We start from the raw sequence: 16,607 nt of genomic DNA on the forward strand, positions 1-16,607 counted from the left end.
TCACTTGGTCTTGGTGATGTATGGTTAAACCAAATCAATTTAGATATTTCTGTAGATTTACCATACATTAAGCAAAGAATTTTTGACAGTGCACTCCAAAATACATATTCTTTACTGCATAACTCCCCGAAATGTCACATGTACTGACATTTAGTTGATGGGTTATCATAACAGTTTTATTTGAGTAAATATAATTCTAAGGGTAATATAATTGCCCTTCCTAGGTTGAGACTATCAGCTCACTCGTTAAATATTGAACAGGAAGATACAGAAATATAGTTAGAAACGGGCGTTTTTGCAGAATCTGTAACTCTGGTGATGTTGAAGGTGAATATCATTTTTATTTGTATGTCCAATTTTACATGACATTCGTTCAAAAACGAATTAAACTATATTATTGGAAAAAAATCATCCGTGCTAAAAATGATACAATTATTAAGCTCAACTAATTTGAAAAATTTGTCAATTTTAAGTAGATACATTTACGAGGCTAACCAAGTAAGGAGAGTTTTTTTTAACATGAAATAACAACTAACTGTCCATTCCCTATGTATCTATTATACATGTGTACATGTAACCTGTCCTCTCTACACTGCTTTAGTGTAGTGCCTGCTTTGTAATAATGCTGTAGTTTGTACTGATGGGCTGTAAAGCCTAAAGTGATAAAATAATTTGAATTTGAATTTGAACCCAGCTACGTGTTTGTTTACATGTGATGAGTTACTAATCCAGTAAAATTACGAAAGATATAGACCTAACCTCGAAATAATTGCGACATGATTTGTTTGCTGCTTTCTGGGTTGAAGTATCTTAGTATTTTATCGCGAGAGAAGTCAACAGATGTTAATCCAGTAAAGAAAACCAAATCATAACATCAGTGTTCATGATTATGATGATGTCATGACTTGAGATATGTTGACCCGTCCCTCTCCATCCTCGATACTCCAGTGGTTACTATATCTACTCGGGACTGCACGTGCATATACTGGTTCACGAGTATCAACGAACCATGAGTAGCTTTCAGAACCAGTAGCGCTGCTTTGTGTTATTTCAGATGAATATAATTTTAAGTGGATTTTCAAAGATTATACTGATTTTGTTTTATGTATGTTAAAATATGCTTCACCGCCGACAGATCGTAAACGGTACTCATGAATTTAGCATTAAATGGTCTGTTATCATGGATGTATATACCTTATTAACACAAAAAAATATAAGATAATTTATTTTGCTTTTGGTACTTCATTCCATATAGGACATATATAATGTCAGGGAAATATTTCGGGATCCAATTAATTATTTGTAATATTTTTATCTTGAAGTAAAATTAGAGGTTTAAACTTACTAATTGTGGTAAGATGTTACTGAAGAAAAATACTAAATCGCCTGTTCCTGTTTTTGATGAAGAACAAATACCATTTGTCGGTGGTGGATCATCTTTAAATGAAAACATGTCTACAGAATCCACTTTAAGTGTAAAGAGAGACATCATCAATTCCCGAAAAACTGTTGATCCGAAAAGAACATTAGTTATACATACACAATTTTAGACCAAGTATCGTTTTCTTTATATACGAGGCTAAACCATCATACCACCATTACTGTATAGATGTTTATATTCGGGGGGGGGGGGGGGGGGGGGGGGGGCCAGTTAGCCAATACCTGCCAAATAAAATCCTCTTTTTAAATAATTTTAAAGACAATTTCTCTTTTCTCCATTATTAGCCAAACCCCAACCGATTGTAGTCAGATCGATCCTATCTTCTTGTTCCGGTGTCTACCGGATCACACCGTCAGAGGGGACTCAGTTTTGACGTTTACTGTGACATGGATACTCCTGACGGGCCCTGGACGGGTACGTTATTTTATATCATACTTATATATACTATAAACCCAAACCCAAACACTGTTAAAATGACGCGATACTGGAATTACAGGAGTCTCTTTTATACTGGTTATTACACAATCTCTTTCTAAACGAAGCGTTATACTGGAATTAACAGAGTTAAAACGATGCTGAGATTTATACTGGAATTGCACAGTCTCTTTCTAAACGAACATAGAGTGTTATACACTGAATTTACACAGGTCTCAATCTAACCACAATAATATCCTTCACTGTTTTAAAATAGATAACGAAGAAAATATTGTTTGGTGCTGTACCGTTATCATAGGTTGTCAATGCATATTTTCCGATGTTATTATTGTTTCGAAATAACATTATTTTTCTTGTATCGGAAAGGCAATGGACCTTTAAACAGAATTCTTGCCGTCTTCAAAATATTGTGTAACGTGATGTATTACTGAAACAATATCGATTGCAATACATTAATAACATTCAAAAACGGCCCTACCTATTTCTAAACGTTAGTCAATGGAACATTCGAGAAGGGATTTGACCCTTAACCCAGTATCATGAATACAACATTTTTTTCTTTAAATCACGGAATTTCCAGGAGATTATTCTTGACGTAACACAGTTTATATGTTACAAAACCATTTTATCCTCTACAAATACTTGATTTACTACATCATTTAAGTTAAACAATATATTCTGCATATTTGAGATGTGTGAAAATTTTCTAAAAATTAAAGTTCTTATTTCAAACGTTGAACATTTAATTCCCAGGTGATACAGAACAGAGAGAGCAATGATGTCGATTTCTACCGGTCTTGGAACGACTACAAAACAGGATTTGGTGATCTTAACGGCAACTTCTGGCTTGGTAAGTCAGATATGTTCTATGTGTGGTAAATAATGTAAACCAAATTTCTTTAGCGGCTAGTTAATATCACGATTTCCATTTTAAGACATGTTCGCGGAAATAAACTTTCGTAAAATGACTTGAATCGCGAAATTCGCCAAAGTAAAAAGGCACAAGAGTAAAATTTAGTTTACAGTACGTACCCAATTTATAAGCTGTATTTGATTTGTTTTATATCATATGATATGTTTTCATATTTTCTAAAAGGTAAACGCCTGCAGTGCCGTCAGTACTTTGATTTTGATGTCCTGTTTTCGTTTTCTTTAAAACAGGAAATGATGCTATCCACTACCTTTCGACCATTGCCTCTGTCCTACGCATTAACTTAGTGACATGGATGGGGGATGAGAGGTATGCGGAATATTCCACATTCAAAGTTGAGAATGAGACAGACAACTACGCACTCACTGCCTCTGGATTTTCCGGAACCGCCTGGAGTATGTATTTACTCTTTATAGATGCAAAGTTCTAAAGATGTTTTATAAAAAAAAATGCTTTATTTGACCCTGGGGTCTCAAGTTTTCCCCTGGGGAGGTGGGCAAGCTTACCTAAGTTCATAGAGGAAAAACGCATTGATGGACATTATTTGCTCAATTTTCATTGCAAATGAGTCAGCCTTGATTAAAATTATTAGCCTGAAATATAGCATTTTAACATCTATATCGGTCCTCGCTGACCTCCTGGGGGACCAGAGGGGCTTGACCAAACAGGGTCAAAATGACTAAAATTTCAAAAATCTTCTCCTGAATTCACAGTTTTGATGGAAGCAAATACTCTTCATAGATTAAAAAGTCAAATTTATAGAATCAATGACCAACTTTAAGGGCCAGTATATAGTGTTTATATACAACATTATTTCATTCAATATCCGAACTCAGGTGACCGTTAAGGCCATGGGCCCCTTGTTTAAAACCTGATGGTATACAATGTCTTCATTTATTGTGTTTATTTGTTGGTTTCTGAAGTTTCCCTTCTATTCATTAAGGACGGCAAACCCTCTATGTCTGTGTGTACATTTTGGGAGGCTGCGGTATGTTCGTAGTGTGTTGCCTATTTTACTATCTCACTGAAGCATACGGCCAGAGGTTATACACCCTACCCGGTCACATTTAGTAATTCCTCTATTACAACAAGACACAACACGAATATACCACAGTCTCCGAATATACGCACTTCATACCTGCAACACACCACATACATGGGAGGCCGCCCTTACATGACCCTCGGCTGTTAATAGGGCGCCTGAGTTATCAATCAAACAAACTAGAAGACACAAAAGAGGCAGTCCTAAATGGTCGGGCTGTTCATTGGACGCTATTTTAATTAATCAAACAAACAAACAAACCAAGTTTTCTATCCATGTAAATAATTTATGTCATATTTACCAGGTGATGCCATGGGCGGTCACACCGGACACCAGGTTCTCCAATACGACAATGATAATGATGTATGGAAATCTAACTGTGCGGCAAAACATCGAGGCGGCTGGTGGTATAGGAGATGTAACAGTGCAAACCTAAACGGCGAAATATACTACAACGGCAGTGGGACAACTTTACGGCGGTGGCCTGGGATTATCTCTATGAAGGCATCAGATTTTCCACATAATGAAGACTAGAATGCTGCTGAAACGTCCTCATGAATTAAAAGCAATCTGATTGAAATACGGATCCTTAAAATGAAATAGTCGGGCAAACGAAGGCTAAAGTTTGTAAACATGGTGTTAATATATCCAGTACAATTTCTTATGAAATAGAAAAATAAATGTTTCCGTCATAATCGCTCTGCGTGCGAAGAAAATAATTTATATTATAGGAATCCCAAAAAGTCGCTCCTGGCTTGGCTATGTTCGCGTTCAAAGTCACTGTGCGCATGAAACACGTAGCGAATGAACACAATTAAGGTTTTTGTCCGATAATCCACTTTTAAAAAAAATCATTTGAAAATCCCACTTTTGGTGACCCGCCTCTTAAATTGGTCAATCCGATTACTGATTCCTGAACTGAAAATCAGGGAAAGAAATGTTTTGAAAGAGCTATCAGAAACATTTTCGTATACATTAGTCATCTCGCCGAAATATCATAGCAAGATGTAGAAACTGCATTTGATATGAATTACACGTGGTATAAAGGTCATCTGGACGTGGCCCCTTATAGGATGTTGTCAGATCCTCTATTGAACAGAAAGTGGTTACATGGATCTGCATTTTAATCAGATAATAGTAAAAGCCTGGGTTTATGAAACGAACTAAATGATGATTATCCTTTAAAATCATCCTACTAAATATCACTAGTTGAAACAGGGTCTATTAAGGAATAGATTTTTATTTTGTAGAGGTTATGAGGGTATAATGATAATGGTGCACGCGAAAATTATGTAACCCTTGCGAAGCCGGGTTACATAGAATTTACACCGGCTCCATTATCATTATACCCTCGTAACCTCAACAAAATAAATATTTATTCCTTATATTTACAGTTTTTCACGTAAATGAATATTATTTATTCTCGCAACAGTTTCAATTTTTTTTATTAAAATACCGATATTTTTTACTCTCCCGTCATCGTCAACAAATTCGATTGAACAGCTGATTGGAATCGAGTCATTCATATGTTCCCACCAAAAGTGAGGTCATGACCCCACGTTGCTACGCCAGCGACTATTCCCGTAACAATATAATCGCAGCACGTGTTGTACTATCATTATACACTGATAATGATAATACTAGAAAACATGGTTATTGAGTCAATGTCAGTGCAAACTGTAAATATAAACCTTTAAATCTCAGTATATTAGTAACAGCTAGGGTCATTTAAGAATGACCTTCTGTGTAGCGTATCGCGTGTGTTGCGTGCTAGCGCGTTTTAGGGAACTGCAGTATATTGTGCTGACACCTTTTAGAATAACTCTTTCCCATTGTATAGTGTTATCTCGTTGAAGTCAAAGACGAAGGACAGCACACTCATTCGGTAGTATTATACTGAAGGGCGAACCAGTCGTCCCCACTCCCTTAATGCTGAACGTTCAGCAGGAGCAAGTACTCTACTTTTATGGGCTATTGTGTATCTCGGCTTAAGGAGGATCCCACAGTCTTCTTCGCACGGGCGGTAGACTTTAGAATGCTATTAAAACGGCAGACTTCCGCGTAAAGCAGTAGACTTCCGGTTAAAGTGGTAGACGTCCGCTTATAGCGGTAAACTCCCGCGTAAAGCGGGCCAGTTAACTCCTTGAGTCCAGAAGAAATCATCAGTAAAGAGATGACGAAAATTTGTTAGATTTCTAGTCATTGCAAAATCAAAAGTTCAGTAGAATTATCATCTTTAATAAATAAATCAGCAATAAAGCCCACTACCTTTCCGAAACAAAAGGAAATATTTTGAAGGCCTAAGAGAGTTTACAACACCAACAAATGAAATATTCCCTGTATAAACGATGTTAACAGTGAAGTTTCATTTCGCTGTTATGCCGTCTCGCGCAGTCATATTCAACTTATGACGACTGCGGGAACCATACATTGTAAGACGACCCGCGTTATTAGATTTAACATTTAATTGGCTTTAATTATATTGCTCAGAATGTGAAAATAAGTGTATGATTAACGGTAAGAAAATAACTTTTACGGCTCAACAAAATGACCAATCCGATATACATTTCACATTTTGAAAATTAAAAGCCATTTTGGAATGGTTGTGAACCTTTAAAGCTATCTTTTACGGCTCAACAAAATGACCAATCCGATATACATTTCACATTTTGAAAATTAAAAGCCAGTTTGGAATGGTTGTGAACCTTTAAAGCTAACAATGCAGGTTGAATAGATACTTTTTTAATCTCAATTGAACGCGTTTTTACTTGTCAGCTTTAGCACTAAAGAATATTATTTTTTCACATTACGAGACAAACGTCATATCATTCCATTTCCAATATGTATATCAAATGTGTTGATTTTAAGATTTGAAACAAACCAAGATTTATCAGAAAACTTTTTAATATAAAACATGCTTTCAAAAACGAAATTGAGCATTTACATTAAGATCAATTCACATAAACGGTGCGCATTTTTCATTTGCTTTTGTCTGGTTATAATGTTGTACGAGATACTCCATGCTATATTTGACCACTGCAGTACCCTTTCCAGATTTTAAGATCTTCCTTCCTGGATATGTAACATCTACTTCCCAATCAAACAGACCTTCATTAACATTGCTATCCTGGGAAACATCTACCAGAGGCAGATGTGTGTTCTTAATGCTACCGCCAGTCTGACAAAGACGGGATTTTCTCACATATAACTGTAGTCTCATCTTGGAGGGAGGTCATTTCTATCATTCTCATTTCCCACTCGCAGTTTTTCTCACATATAACTGTAGTCTCATCTTGGAGAAAGGTCATTCTATCATTGTCATTCCCACTCACAGTTTTCTCACATATAACTGTAGTCTCATCTTGGAGGGAGGTCATTCTATCATTCTCATTCCCACTCGCAGTTTTCTCACATATAACTGTAGTCTCATCTTGGAGGGAGGTCATTCTATCATTCTCATTCCCACTCGCAGTTTTCTCACATATAACTGTAGTCTCATCTTGGAGGGAGGTCATTTTATCATTTTCATTCCAACTCGCAGTTTTCTCACATATAACTGTAGCTTCTTGGCAAGGAACGATCAGTGTAGTTTTCTCACATAAAACTGTAGTTCACTTGGTTAGAGGTCATTCTAGAATTCTCGACAGTGACAGTTTTCTCACATATAACTGTAGTCTCAACTTGGGGAGAGGTCATTTTCTCACATAAAACTGTAGCTTGTTGGCGAGGAAAGGTCCGTCTAGAACTTTTATTTATGGTGGCATTTCTCTCATATATACCCGTATACGTAGCTTCTTTGCGGGGAGCAGTCAGTCTAGAGTTCAATCTAGAATTCTCATTTCCAGTGGCAGTTTTCTTACCAACTGTAGCCTGACTTAGAGGAGACGTCAGTCTATCATTCTCATTCCCAGTCGCAAATTTCTCACATATAACTATAGCGTCTTGGCGAGGAGCGGTCAGTCTAGAATCCTTAGTTCCAGTCGCAGTGTGCTCACCAACTGTAGTCTCAATAAGGGGAGAGGTGAGTCTAGAATCTGCATTCCCAGTAGAGTCCTTTCCCCCACTTTGTTCCATTAAACACACATTATACTGCCTTGGTGTTTCCTGACTATGAATGCCAGTCGGATGTAATGGAGACGAGGGCATACTTCTTCCTTCGTCTTCCACAGGTGTTTTAAGATGTCGCTTGATATCTGATAAATAACCGACCACTTCAGATGTTTTGTGTTTAACACAAGACCTTTTTACTCCTGAATTTGTCATCCGAGCTGCTTTTGAAAGGAGGTTCTCATCACAACCAGTAGTCGTTTCCGTATGTGTTTCGAAATGTTTCCTAAGACTAGATAAAATTGTTGATTTTTCACTACAAACGCCACATTGGCAATATTCTTTTCTTCTGTGCCCGATCAGGTGTCTGTCTCGGTTGCTTAGTCGATTAAACGCCTTACCACAGACATCGAATGTGTAAGACTTCTCTCCTGTATGTGTTCTAAGATGTCTCTGTAGGTTATTTGTCCGACTAAACGCTTTACCACAGACATCACACACGTTTGGCTTCTCTCCTGATTGTATTCGGATGTGTCTGTCTCGGGCGAATGATTCTGGTCCACATATATCGCGTATGTAAGACTTCCCTTTCGTATGTGTTCTGTTGGGGCTGTGTCTGTTCATATTCCAATCGCATACACCTTCTTTAACATTTTTATTTTGAGAAACTTTACTTGAAGTTCGATTTGTGTTATTCCCGACGTCGGTCTCACCTGAGGAGGCGGTCCTGTGGCCAATAACTGTAGCTTTTCTGCAAAGCGAGGTCAGCGTAATTTCCTTACAAAGAGTGGCAGTCTTTTCGCCAATCATTGTAGCTTTGCTGAAAGGAGAAGTCGGTGTCGTTTCTTTACTTGGAGTGGCAGTCTTGTGGCCAATCATTTTACTTGGAGTGGCAATTTTCTCACATATAACTTGAGTCTCACTTCGGAAAGAGGTCGCATGATTTTTGAAATGTTTCTCAAGACTTGACAAAGTTAATAATTTTTCACCATCAACATCACATTTGTATAATTCTGTTCTTTTGTGTCCAATCAGGTGTCTGTCTCGGTTGCTTAGTTGATTAAACGCCTTACCACAAACATCACATGTATGAGGCTTCTCTCCTGTATGTGTTTTGAGATGTCTCTGTAGGCTATTTCTCCGACTAAACTCCTTACCACAGACATCACAAGCATATGGCTTCCTTCCCTTATGCGTTCTGGAGTATGACTGAAGGTCACCTTTCTGTCTAAATTCCTTACCACAGACATCGCATTTGTAAGGCTTCTCTCCTGTATGTATTTTGAGGTGTTGTTGTAAGTTTTGTCGTTGATTAAAGCTCTTACCACAAATATTACATCAGTAAGGTTTCTCTCCGGTGTGTGTTAGGAGATTCTTTTTAGGGATTGTAATATAGAAAACCCTTTATCACAAATATCACATTTATAAGACTTGGTAGAGCTATGTGTTCTGAGGTGCACCTGTAGGTCTCAAGAGCGGGCAAATCCTTTAGCACATACATCACACTTGTATGGTTTCTCTCCTGTATGTGTCCTGACGTGTAAATTAAGTGTTGATTTTTCACTAAACCCTTTCGCACATACATCACATTTAAGTTTTTCTCGTGTGTGTGTTCTAATGTGGATATTAAGGGTTTGTTTCTGACTAAACCCCTTACCACAGACATCACATTTATAAGGTTTCTCTCCTATATGTGTCCTGTGGTGTCTCTGTAGGTACTGAACCTGAGCAAAATCTTCACCACAAATATCACATTTATACGGTTTCTCTCCTGTATGTGTTCTGTAATGTTTATTTAGGTTACCTATTTCAACAAATCTCCTTCCACAAATATCACATTTATAAGGTTTATCTCCTGTATGTGTCCTGAAGTGTTTATCAAGGTTACTTGCTTGAAGAAATCCTTTACCACAGACATCACATTTGTACGGCTTCCCTTCTTTATGTGTCCTGAGATGTATCTTTCGATGAATTGCCTGTTTTAAACTCCTTACCACTCATATGACACGTGTAAAGTTTATCTCCGATGTCGGTGGGGATTTTAATCCTGCTCATCAGTCTTATCGTTACGCTGCATTATGAAATAAATCACACTCTTTCTTTCCAAATTTTTTCGTTCCTTTTGATTCCTTATTTACTGTAAGCGATACTGCCATTTCTGAAAGAAGAAAAAAAAAGAAATTAATATATATTTTTATCACATAATCCGCCTGATATCCAAATTTGTTATATGACTGTGAGTTTTGCCGTTTTCTGATTGGTCCAGACCGCTCGGTCAGGTCTTGACAAAATGCAATGTCAACCTGAGACCGATGAACACCTGTTCAGAGGTTGACATTGCAAATCTGGTAACCTGGCTATAAATTGACACAGGGAATTCCCTGTCTCTTCCACATTTTTGACCAATCAAAATAGAGCATTGCCGATCATGGGGCAACAGCCAAATCCAACATGGCAGACAACAGTGAGATAGGATTAGGAACACATATTTTAACACATTTTAAATGTAGCTGTATGTACATATACTAAAAGTACATGTACCTACTGGGGATACATGGATGAAGATTTTTTTGATTTTTTTAAATTAGTCATTGCGCTAAACTGCCTTCAGTTTTACTTTGAGCTAGTCAAGGGGTGGATATAGCGTCGGTGATAGTAATCTCTGCAGTATCAAGGATGCGTGTAGCCCTGATCAGAGACTTAGATAAACCATGGTTATCTATATCTCTGCCCAGATCACAAATCCACTTTAACGTACACATCGAAAATAAATCGAGAACCTTCGGCTTTTTCCGTAAACGAGAAAATACTATTCGTCCAAGAATGCCCGAGGATTTCCGATTGATCGAAAATCTCGGTTACACCTCTGCATCTAAAGTCGTTGGCCCAGCCGATACAGATACAATATTGACTGGAAAAGGACATGAAAAATAAAAAGTATTGAGAGAGTAAACGCAATAATTTACATAATTATAAAACTCGAATGAAAATTAAAAGATCAATAATAGGTATAATTGGGGAAACTGCTATATGTAATTTTTCTTTAAAATATCAACATCAAAGCCAATGTTGAACATACGGGTTTTGTTCACATTTCTCCTACTTTTGGGGATCAAAGAAATTATATAAACACTGTAAAACAATGGGATCCAATTATAGTCTAGCTAATAATAACCTGTTTTTTTTTTATTTCGAACATATAATAGCAAATCGCCAGTGGAGTATAGTAGATGGAACAACATCCTCGGAGAAAATAGAACATGTAACCTCTGAAATCAGAATGACATTGGAGATGAATTTCATTATTTATTCAATTGTAGTGACCGTCAAATATTAACAAGTATTAGCTTCCCAAAAAAGCTAGGTGGGCTACGCGGAAGCTTAAAGCTTTGATTGGACAGAATATGGAAATTAAACAATGATATGATGATATTGTTTAGCAATTTTATTTGTTCTGTTGAAAGGCATTTTGTAATTTGTGAGCTTGTGTTAGTGCAAGGTAGCCAGGTCTAGTACATACGAACAGTTTTAATAATACTTTTGCTTTCCAACATATTAAAAAGGGTTTTATGCAGAGATTGCTAAGCTCAGAAAAAAAAGACAAAGAAAATATGGAACTTAATCTAATATGTTTCTATGTTTTTCTATGGTCCGTTTTCATTCTGCTTTTAGTATGTACTGTCATCCCGCATTTTAGTATGTTCCCTGTCCCGTTAATAATATGTCTGATTATTAATGTTACACAATGGTGATCTATATTAATTAAGAAATGTAAAAGTAATGTCTCGGAACATGGTATACTACTACAGATTATATTTGTTCCATCTGTAAATGGTAACCAGAATTTAATTTAAAATACCCGATTCATTTCTAGAAAAATCCTTATTCAGAATACTTTTACCACGAGATGCTTGTTCTACACCGAATTCTTATTAACGGATGCAAGCGCATAGGAATTCCACCCGTTTCCGTAATTCGTTTTTAATAGTTTACTTCAACAGGCAGTGCTTGTAACACACCGAACATCCATCTGATTCAAGCGTTCTTGCTACATGGCTATCCGGCAAGATGGCGTGATTTGCATCCGATTCTAACTGCTACGCCTCAAGCGGCGTAGCAATAAGCAGAAAGATATTATTATCTCGATACTATTATATTACTATTATACTATTACGAGTAAGAGCCGCTGTAACTACAACACATGTAAACAACGTAAACTAGGTCAGCGACTGACACTATGTTTCATGTCAATATATATTTACCTGTAATTTTATATACACAGTTCCAGGGTCGATTGTTTGTATTCCTGGCGATAGTATAATTAACTTCGCATATTGTATTAGCGAAGATTACTGTATTAAACGTATATCTTTTATACGTTTTTCTCTGTGTGAAAGTCCGTGCGTGGGCTTGGTTTGTTCCGCTCTTCAGTGTATTGGAACTCTTTTGTTATATTTAGCGCTCGCGCTCGGCGGGAAAATTTAAAAGGGGGCGAGATCGTCTGCTCGGGGCCATAACTAGTTGAGCCACTGGGACAAGAACCCAGGAGCACCAGCTATATATCAGTACCACAAACCTGACCATCCCTTATGATGGAGTCAGCTATGGTAAGAGCAGGTGTTTAGTTGGGACGATTACTTCCCTTGTCATTCAGATAACTATTTTATTTATAATACTCAGATAATATTCTTTTTGGTAATATTTAGTGGTAAACATCAATGATTTCTATATCAATATACTAAGCAGACGGTCTCTCTGTAAGTGATTTAGTGACAGTGAATGAATACCAGTCTTTATCATCTATTGTAAATATATAATTTCATATGTAAATACTCATTAAATATTGAAACTTATTAAACTCTTGGTTATTTGTGCAATATAAACTATTGAAACAGTGGTACAGTGAGAATCCAAAATAATGCAACTGTCCAGTGGGCAAAACGTTACAATTATAAAAGACCAATCGCTTTTAAATTAAATACTCTTTTTTAATTTTGTTGTAGACGACGAATTAGTTTCACTTGTGAAGTTTATCAAACAAATAGATATTCGACTTAATTATATTTAAGTATTTCCCTTGTTTATCAAATGTCTATGTATATATGTATGTCCTGCCTGCGTGTAATTCTTTACACTAAACGCTTATGAGCGAACCTATTTATAGGTAGATTGTACATGTTACTTCCAACATTATTGATCAGACCAAATTTTTTTTAATGTTTTTAGGGTTACCCGACCGACCTTAATTTTTTACCCCCGACCATTATATCCTCCCGACTTAGCTACCGATCCTATTTTTATAAGTGTCTCGAACAGGAATCGAACCCGGATCACTAGTGTGAAAAACTACTATTCTCTATACTGATGCTCAAGCTACACCCATCCTCGATACTGCAGGGGTTCCGATCACTTACGTAGAGATCATAAGTGATTGGAACCTCCGGAGTATCGAGGATGGCCACACTCGACCCGCTTCTTCTACGTGTACAAATCCTATACACAGGGATATGAGAATTAGGTACAGATTACATAATTATTAACCTACCAGAGTGACCTAAGACCATTTTTAGACGTTTTAGAGTTCTAGATAAAAAAACTAATGGTCTTAAGGCACTCTGGTGGGTCCATTATTATTTAAACTGTAGCTAATTCTCAGATCCGTGTGGTCCTATAATATATACTCACCTAAAATGACAGCCTGGCTGCTTGTTTTTTAATGTTGGATATCATCAGTCCTGTAATTGAAGATATAAAATGTTCCACAGAATATCGTACATGTAGGACTGTTCCAGCGATATTATATATATGTTGAGTCAATTGGATCACCTCGGAAATTACTCCGATATGAAGCGATTGCTGTTAATTTATACGATTTGTAAGCTAGCGCTTGGGCTTGACACTTTGAGTAAAATTTAATGCCGCGTCATACTGTTTATTACGTCACAGATCATCACGAACAGGCTGTACCGAGATTAAAGATAAAAAAATCTAATACTTGAAAATACTTTTCTTTTCCTCAATAAAGACAGGTTGTAGCACAGGGATTTCACAATTAGTTACAGATTATAATTATTTTGACATATCCTAGTGTACACAGGGATCTGACAATTAGTTATAGTTTAATTCGGCCAACCAGGTCTAGAGTGTCCATAGACCATTTAAGACGCTTTAGAATACAAATACATGTAGTAGATGAAAATTCGGTAAATGTATTCTACTTACAATGTATACATACCTATATACATGTACAGGATGCTCTTTAAGATAAATTTTATCGACTTTTTTATCCCCGAAATGTATAGAAATGGTATATGGGCACTCTGTAAAATGCCTTCAATCTAATAAAAATTAGACTTGTAATTCTGCTCCACTACGATGCTCTACTTTGGGCTCCAATATTTGTATTGGAGCGTAATGTATACGTAGATCATCGTATAGTGGAGCGGAATTGTATTGGAGCGTAACGTACGTACAGCATCGTACATCAAAAACATTTATGGTGTTTTAAATTTTTTATTGTTCTTAAAAGTTGGATAGATTCCATTAAGACCTTGAACTCTGGAGTTTAGCGGGTGTCCATATTTCGCCATTTTAATTATAACAAGTGATAATTTGGTAATCATGACATTAGATGAGCAGCACAGTATCAGTACTAATGAGGATAATCTTCATAACAATATTCAAATAATAAAATTTCCATTCCACATCGGTTGTCAGACCTTTTTTTCCAGTACGGTTCTTAGAAAGGGCGATTATTTCCTTGAGGTTATCAAATAGTTTAACCTGATAAAAAATGATAAAATGTTGTTTCTTGTGAATGATTTCATACAATGTTGAATGAGTGGCCTATTTAATAATCATCTGACAGTGCATAGACATTTTATTTAATATATTTTTATATCTACATTTAAATGGTCATTATTTACCAAAATGGGGAAATATGGACACCCTACGGAAAAAGGGTAATTGAAATTGGATGATATTGTAACCCTATTCATACATAAAATATAGTATTCATACTTTTGTTATATTATTTTTGTACGAATACGAGGAACCTTTCATCAAGATTGTTAATTGTATCTCTTATAAAAACAATTAAGATCTACTCTTGGAGAAAAAAAAGTAAAAAAAACGGCCAAATATGGATACCCACTCTAGTCGATTTTCGTCCTTTGATTGGACAATTGTGAATGTTATACGAAGTCAGATTATAACAGTTTGCATTTATGGTTTCTAAAGCTTAAAATACATAAAGTGCTCGGGACTCTATACTGATTCCTTATTAGGTTTAGATGGTAATATTTCATTCAAGATACGGCTGTCATATTTTGAGATATTTTCTATGACAACAATGATACGAGATTTAATTTACTTTTTCGTAATTTTCACTCAGTGTCAGACGCTATCATATTTACATTCTCTATAGTGTTACCTCCCTGCTGACGGCGTTCTAGCAAAATATAAAGGGTCTTTAATCCGCTGTGTGCCCTGTTAACAACTATTTTCATTGTATGTGAGTCTGCTTCATGAGAATGATATGATGCGGTCAGATAATAAACTGGTTTTATTTTATCAATCTCTTTGTATTTTTTCACATTTAAAACACAATGTACTTAAATGCCATAAAATGACAATGTGCCTTAACAAGAATGTTATTATGATATATGTCAACAGTATATCGGCGATGGACATGAATTGGTGCTATTGTCGGATTTTTATACCGAGCATAGACAAGCATAATGCAATATCATAATAAATGTTGTAAATATTAAATAGAACAAAACGTAAATGCAAATACTTTGTTTTTTTATCATTTCGTTTGTAGAACCATAATTCCCTACCAACTACATAGGATGCGCATAGTAAAAACCTCCGGTCTCTATGACATATAATGACTCGAGGTTTCTGAAACACCAAGGGATATAATAATTTATCTGATAACACCAGCGAGCTGTATCCTATAGCACAATCCTCGTATGTCAGTGGCGTAGGAAGATGAAACGTAATGGGGGGACAAAGGTCCCCAATATTTCGTAACACCCCCTCTCGCGCCCCTTGTACACATCTATAGACAGTGGCGTCGCTAGCTGGAAATAAATGAATACGCAAATTAGCGTGCGAGTTTGGGGGGTCTGGGGTATCCCCTGGAAAAACATTACGATTCAGAATGACTGAGATGAGTTTTACAATGTATTTTGATGTTTAATCGAGCGCCGAAGGCGCGATAATTTGGTGTTTGGGGGATCTGGGGGTCTTCCCCGAGAAAAAATGGTACGATTTAGAAGGTCTGAGATTAGTTTTACGATGCATTCTGTTGAATTTGTGAGCGCCGTAGGCGCGAGATTTTGGTTTTTGTGGGGTACGGGGGTCTCCCCCAGAGAAAAATATTTCGATTTTGTATTTTAATTATTCTAAAGCGTTCTTAATACAGCAATTTTTTTTCGATTTAAAGTTACCTGCATTTAGAAATGAGTGTCGTCATACCATTATGCAACCCAGCTCGATCTGAACATACCGGATCCACACCATTGGCACGTTGTTGTGTAACTCAAAATAATAATAATTCGATTGTCTTGCCAAGATATAAAAAAAAAAATCTTTTATGAAGCATTTTTTTAAAATACGTGCTTGCACATTTTAGGAAACGCGTCGCGCAGCGGAAACTTTTCTAAAATGAAGTACAAAAAGGTGCAGGAGGACCCTTTTTTCTT

The 16,607-nt window shown here is 36.5% G+C and overlaps 3 protein-coding genes across 8 annotated transcripts in view; 2 read left to right on the forward strand and 1 right to left on the reverse strand.

Annotated features, from left to right (window-relative positions):
* LOC138306001 (cyclin-dependent kinase 4 inhibitor B-like) overlaps positions 1-16,607 on the forward strand; it is a 637,657-nt gene that overhangs the window by 127,073 nt on the left and 493,977 nt on the right. The gene's annotated exons all lie outside the window — the stretch shown is intronic.
* Positions 1-16,607, reverse strand: part of LOC138305998 (uncharacterized) — a 343,209-nt gene that overhangs the window by 33,163 nt on the left and 293,439 nt on the right. The gene's annotated exons all lie outside the window — the stretch shown is intronic.
* LOC138306132 (fibrinogen-like protein A) lies at positions 1,828-4,413 on the forward strand. Its single transcript, XM_069246516.1, has 4 exons — positions 1,828-1,853; positions 2,629-2,726; positions 3,038-3,202; positions 4,154-4,413. The coding sequence occupies exons 1-4, from the start codon at positions 1,828-1,830 to the stop codon at positions 4,381-4,383; spliced, it is 519 nt and encodes a 172-aa protein (XP_069102617.1). The 3' UTR covers positions 4,384-4,413.

This window comes from Argopecten irradians, chromosome 13 (genome assembly GCF_041381155.1).
Source record: "Argopecten irradians isolate NY chromosome 13, Ai_NY, whole genome shotgun sequence".
NCBI lineage: Eukaryota > Metazoa > Mollusca > Bivalvia > Pectinida > Pectinidae > Argopecten > Argopecten irradians.

Coding starts and splice junctions, on each gene's coding strand:
- LOC138306132 (XM_069246516.1), top strand. CDS start 1,828: ATGGATACTCCTGACGGGCCCTGGAC. Junction 2,727..3,037: donor TAACGGCAACTTCTGGCTTG/GTAAGTCAGATA, acceptor TCTTTAAAACAG/GAAATGATGCTATCCACTAC. Junction 3,203..4,153: donor ATTTTCCGGAACCGCCTGGA/GTATGTATTTAC, acceptor CATATTTACCAG/GTGATGCCATGGGCGGTCAC.